At 41.0% G+C, this 6,036-nt stretch overlaps 1 protein-coding gene across 1 annotated transcript in view; it reads right to left on the minus strand.

Moving 5' to 3' along the window:
- The window catches only part of DDX11 (DEAD/H-box helicase 11), a 50,781-nt gene extending 46,106 nt beyond the window's left edge, over positions 1-4,675 (minus strand). Inside the window, exons 1-3 of the mRNA XM_072400089.1 lie at positions 4,548-4,675; positions 3,351-3,494; positions 1,459-1,686 (exon numbers count right to left, since the gene is read on the minus strand). Coding sequence (XP_072256190.1) covers positions 1,459-1,686; positions 3,351-3,494; positions 4,548-4,601 — 426 coding nt within the window. The 5' untranslated portion in view covers positions 4,602-4,675. The remainder of the gene's footprint in view (positions 1-1,458; positions 1,687-3,350; positions 3,495-4,547) is intronic.
- Between the last annotated feature and the right edge of the window lie 1,361 nt (positions 4,676-6,036).

The raw sequence follows: 6,036 nt of genomic DNA on the forward strand, positions 1-6,036 counted from the left end.
TATGCTGCATTCTCAAAATGCAACTACACACAAATAGATACGTGTTAACATACACAGAGATGAGTAAACATGCCCTAATTAAAAAAAAATGTGCTTATATCTAGGTTATTTCCCTGAATTCTAGTTATGTTATCTATGCGTGGTTTACAGATATATTAACATTTAGAACTGTTTTTCATGATGTCCTAAGGCTTGCAGGCTTGTTAAAAAGGAGAACAGCACCTCCTGTTGACTGATATAAAGTACTGAAGGCCAGAAAGACTGCCAAAAGTTAAACCAGCCGTAAGAGAAATATGGAGCCACCATTACCAACTGGTTTGTAAAAATCAAAACAATATTTCCAGAAAGGTCAAATTCTCTGAAGACTTTAGAGACTTTTTTACAAAATAGAGCAGTGCTCTAGAAACACAGAAAGTATGAAAGTATTTAAAAATTCTGATTTTAAAGGTAAATTAGTTTCCAAAAGTGTTATAAATGAGATGGTTGCTTTAGAAGTACCCTGTCACCAAACCTTGTATTTAACAAATTTAGACATGTTATTAACCTATGAAAGCCTCCCATGTGTAGGAATCCAAAAGACCTGAGACTGCTGCTCGATGCTGCTATATTGGATTTAATGTCAGCAGACTGCGCTGTCACTCGAGTGGAACTCTTCAGCATTCCCCTTTGCTACTGTCTAGGCAGCTAAATTAAGGCAGAGTTCAGACTGGAAGAGAGATTGCGGTGCAAACAAGCTCGCTCAGGGCAGACACTTCATGTAGCATCCATCTGTGCCAGCCCAAAAGAATGTGAATAGGGCAGCAGTCAGTACCACTCACTGTGCCCACTGTCAAATCTGCAAACACTGGATGTCTAAGAACTAGCGTTGCAATGTGACTGACTTAGCAGCTCATAATATACCTGCCATCAGGAGCTCCGCGGGATGATTTGACCCTTCTGTAAGTCTGAATCTACCCAAAGGGTTATGTAGAGAGTTGGAAGGAGGAATGGATGACCTGGGCAGTAACTGGACATATGCACTTGGACAAAAAAAAGACAAATTGGCCTGACCATTAAAGCAGAAATAAACTTGTAGGTGCCAAACTTGTCCATTATGGCACTCACCTACTGTCTTCTTAGCACCCTGCTGCTATCATGGGTTCAGGATCCCATTACCACTATTAGCAATTACCACTGCATTTCCAACAACTGCCATCAAAACTACTGATTCCTCTCTATCATGGTTCTTTTTATCCACTGGTCAACCAATGATGTGACTCCTGCATGAGCGCAGGGGTAACATTGTCTCTGAGTCTATTCTCAGTAGTGGCAAGAATAAAGCAGGCCCCGTAGTGAATTGGACATGGACCATGAAGTGTATAGGAAACAATTTTTTTTTTTTGTCAAAACTGCTGGGGACTTTTTCTATATGCGAGTTTAGTTCTGAGTTACCATTATACCCTGATGATCGTGGCTTACCTTTATCCTATTTTTGATGTTCATCTCCTCCTTCTTGTGCAGGAATTCTGTGATCCAGTCAGGCTCCGCTGAGGATGTGGTTGTAACTTTTGTTGTATCTTCTGTCTCTTGGTTTCCATTCTTCTCAGTATCCCCACCAGACAATGCCAGTAGTTCCTCCTGACGCTTCTTCTCTTCAAAGTCTCTTAACCAAGAAAGAGAGCCGCAAATCAGACTCAAAGACTTTCCCTGAAATAAAGCGATGTGAGACATTAAAAAGAGAATCCTATAAATAATAGGAAATGTACAAAATCTGATGTGCCTTCCATCTACACAAACAAATTCTTTCTTTCATTTTATAACTATAGACAGCAACAGAAAGACGTTTATTAGAAGCAAAGCATACTTTTTCATATCCAGATATACTGGTGCATAGCAATGAAGTGCAGATGTTCGAAGTGAACATTCATTTGATTAACATCAAGAAACAGCATAATAACTTATGAAACCTAAACATTTTTCAACCATAGTAAAGACTAATTCGAACTATTTTTTTAAGATTTACATAGGGTGGGGAGTTACATTTCTGTCAGATATTTGGGGTCTGTGAACAAAAAGATGTTCTATAACTTTCTGTGCCTAATGAGTGCAAGAAACGGGGAGAGTGAGAATCAACGAGAAAGGAAAGCAGGAAAAACAATAAAACATTGTCAGGATAAAGTAAAATTGCCCCATTAGTGACATTTACCCCCCACTTTATGTCCTGCCAGGAATCAGCATTTTAACATTGTGACTCTGACAGCATATTCTTTAAAGCTAAAGTACCTTTGCTTTGGGACTCCCCTTCACTGCTTGGGTTAAATGCTTGTTTCAATATAGGGTACTATTAGGAACAACTTTTTCCTAACTTATCCCTGATAAAATAAGGTAAAAGTGGTTTTTATAGTACCCGAAAAAATAAAATGTGATTTTAACTCTTGCAATGCAAGGGAGTTCTAATGAAAAAGTAGGGTTCAGCTTTAAAGCATCCTGATCTTAGCTGCAAATGTCCCACAAAACATAGTACACTTACCTCTTTGGCAACCTTTGTTTCCTACCTTTCCCAAGCTGTAGACTACATTATTGTTTTTGGCATTTACCATTTCCAGAAACCACAAATGTCTTGGTTTGCGAAATGCATGCAGTGGTTCTTTTCTCCAATCCTTATGTCACCACAGGACCAGAGTTAAATAGGGCTGGAGGATGGAAGCACGCAACAGGTGACACTGGTATTTTACACTTACAGAAGTGCTGAATGCTGAGCAGACTGATGCTGGATGATGGTAGGAAACACAGGCATGCAAAGAGATAACTATAGCACCTTTTTTATTTCAGTTTTCCGCTCTTTTTTTTTTTTTTTTTTTTAACCTCCCTGGCGGTCTGAATAAATAAGTAATTTCAAATGTCAAAGCAGTACATCCCTATTATTTTAAACTTCCTGTCCCCTCAGTCACACGCTCGCACGGCCTGGGCCCTGGCTTTGTGCCCCCAACGTTTACACGCCAGGGACGCAGATGCCAGATGGGCATTGCCAGGGGAAGCAGATGCTGGGCATCGCTGGAGGACGCCGCGGGCACATGGTAAGCTTTAAAATTCCCTTGCAATTCCACCACGAATATGGCTCGGGGTTACCGCTTTTGGTACTGAAAATTAACTCCCAGCCACACTCGGGAATAACGCTAGGGAGGTTAAAGGATGTTTGTACAGATTAATGTTGACAACAGATTAGTTACAGTACCATGTTAGTATCATGACCCTCATTTCCTATTGTACAGTCTGGCATCAGTCTATAGAAAGGACACCTTGCTGGTTAGAAAATAAGGCTCACAGATACCTGTCATACAAACCACAAATAAACCAAAGACAATCCTCACCGTTCCTGTGGGACTCTCAAAAATGCCAACTTTCCCGGCTTCCAAGACACGGTACAGCTCTGACATGAACTGCTCCTGGATGGGGTACGGAGGAAAGGGAAAGGGGAACTCCGGGGTTGTGGTCTCAGAGGATATATCCATTCCCTTTAAATTGAAAAATAAAATGAATAAGATCAACAAAATCAATAGCACAGATTTTTTTCTCATTTTAAAAAGGCATATGATGGCTTTGTCTAAACCAGGAATCGGCAAACTACGCCCCCCGGGCCATATACGTCCCGTTAGGTTTTTTCTATCCGTCTGGTTAAACTCTCTCTACTTCAGCGGCTCCAGTTAAACTCTTTCTACTTCAGCGGCTCCGCTGAAGTAGAGAGAGAGTTCAACGGGCCACATTAAAACGGGCCGCGATCCGCAGCTCTGGCCGGTGTCCCTCTGAGCGGGGTCAGGAGAAGGACCCCACTGGGGGGGCCACCCCGACCAGAACCTCAGAGCATGTCCCCCGTACAAATCCTGGGCTCGGGGAAGTGGGGCTCAGGCTCAGATCTGTGATGGGAGAGTGGGCGAGGTTATGTCATCATGACATCACGTTCAGTGCCATCATGATGGCATAACCCCGCCCACACTCCAATCATCCCGGCCCCTCTGCTAAATTTTAGATCAGATTGTGGCCCCTTAATGAAAAAGTTTGCCCACCCCTGGTCTAGTCCATGATGACTGGGACATGCCTGGATTTGGCCAAATGGGTCAGAGTAACCTTGGCCTTTCTGGGTTACATTTTTAACCCAAACTCAGCTTAATTTTGTGTACCATAAAAACAATAAACATTCAAACAAATTCAGCTGAACTAAAAAATACTTTTTTTTAACAAAAACTGTTTTTTTCTACTTTTGCCTTATAAAAAGCTTTTAGAAATAGCACAGTGCTGAGTGGATGAAAGGTTTACTATAAAAATTATTATTATTTATAAACAGGATTTATATAGCACCAACATATTACACAGAGTTGTACAATAAATAGGGGTTGCAGATCACAGACAGTGACACAGGACGAGGAGAGGACCCTGCCCCGAAGAGCTTACAATCTAGGACAAAATAACATTTCTAAATAGTTAAATAACACATTTTATAGAGGTTTATATATCCTCCAAATCAGGGAAAGTTGTGAGATATGGGCTAGGTTAAAAGTGTTTGATCTTACCTTCTGCTTCTTATTCAGAACTTCTCTGTGTGGAACGCAAAGTGTGCGTTCCATTCTCCCTCCTCCCTGGGTTTCCTGCAGCTGGTGTGGGTAGATTCCCTACTCTTCTCTATCTGAGCATGCGCAGACTGCCAGGGGCCACCTTCATTCTGGGCAGTGATGAACTGAGCATGTGTAGTCTGCTAGCGGCCATTTTTGTTAAGGGCAAATTTGACGGAAGTTTGTCATATCTGAGCGGGCTTTCTGAAAGGCGCCTTATTTCAATGACCAGAATAACCTGGAAAATACCCCAGCAGTGCTGGCCTCCTTCTATTGCCCAGCCTGTGTCATGCATAGCTTCTATTTGTCCATTTACAACTAAATCCCAGTGGCCCTCTTCCTTCATTTTTTTTTTAAATACATATAAAAGCACAATTTACACAATAAAAGTTTAACTGCACTAAAACTTTCATCCAACCACTTATTGTCTTCATATTTGGCTTTGTTATTCATTCTGGTTCACAAAACCAGAGGAGTGGCAGGGCTGTGTACTTTACCTATACATTTCATAGTTTTACTAATACTTACATACATGTCCTAGTTTTACTAATATTATTAATAAACAGGATTTATATAGCGCCAACATATTACGTAGCACTGTACATTAAAAACGGGTTGCAAATGACAGACAGGGACACAGGAGGAGGAGAGGACCCTGCTCTGAAGAGCTTACAATCTAGGCGGTTATATAGTATGGTAATATAGGTATGGTAATACCCCACCTGCTACATTTACCCCATTTACCCTTCCTCTGTGTTGTTGCCCCTGCCCCCATCTGAATCCTGTCTAATAATTTGCCTGTACCTATAGTAAATATTCTCTCAGAGATGGTAGGAAGCAGCTTTCAGGTTGTTTTTTGGAGGGTTTTCTGGTGCACATTATAAAATCCGGATCGAATGCTCTGCAGGGTTGAAGGTAAGTGTATCTTTTTTTGTTTTGGGTGAGGTTTGAGTTTACTTCCTCTTTAAGTGGAATATTAATTATAAATTCAGATTTATTTACAGACTCTATTCCTTTACTGAGTTAACCACACAGTGTCTATTTCTCAGAAATTACCAGGTGGGTTTTGTCAGCTTTGCCTAGTAGATCTGAATCATCTTCAACCTCTGAATGTGGTATTGTCTTATAAGACAATTTATTCATTATGCCAGCACGAAAGAATCAAGGTAAAGCAGCTTCTACCACAATACCCGCCTCTTGGATAGTCCAAGTGTCCAAGTGATCCACCATGCAAATACAGTCAGAGGACTTCCTGTTCCTATACATCCATTTCTGCATCAGGGCTGCCATAGATTTCTCCTAAGATTGTGTGCAGAGCTGCCACTAGAACATCTAATAATACTTTCATGGCACATAACCTGGTAGAACCTGTTTTGTTTATGGAGATCAGCCATAAAGTGTTGCATTTGACTTCTAGTATTTTATGCTTTTTGTAATAGCTCTTGTCTAA

This window comes from Pyxicephalus adspersus, chromosome 2 (genome assembly GCF_032062135.1).
Source record: "Pyxicephalus adspersus chromosome 2, UCB_Pads_2.0, whole genome shotgun sequence".
Lineage (NCBI taxonomy): Eukaryota > Metazoa > Chordata > Amphibia > Anura > Pyxicephalidae > Pyxicephalus > Pyxicephalus adspersus.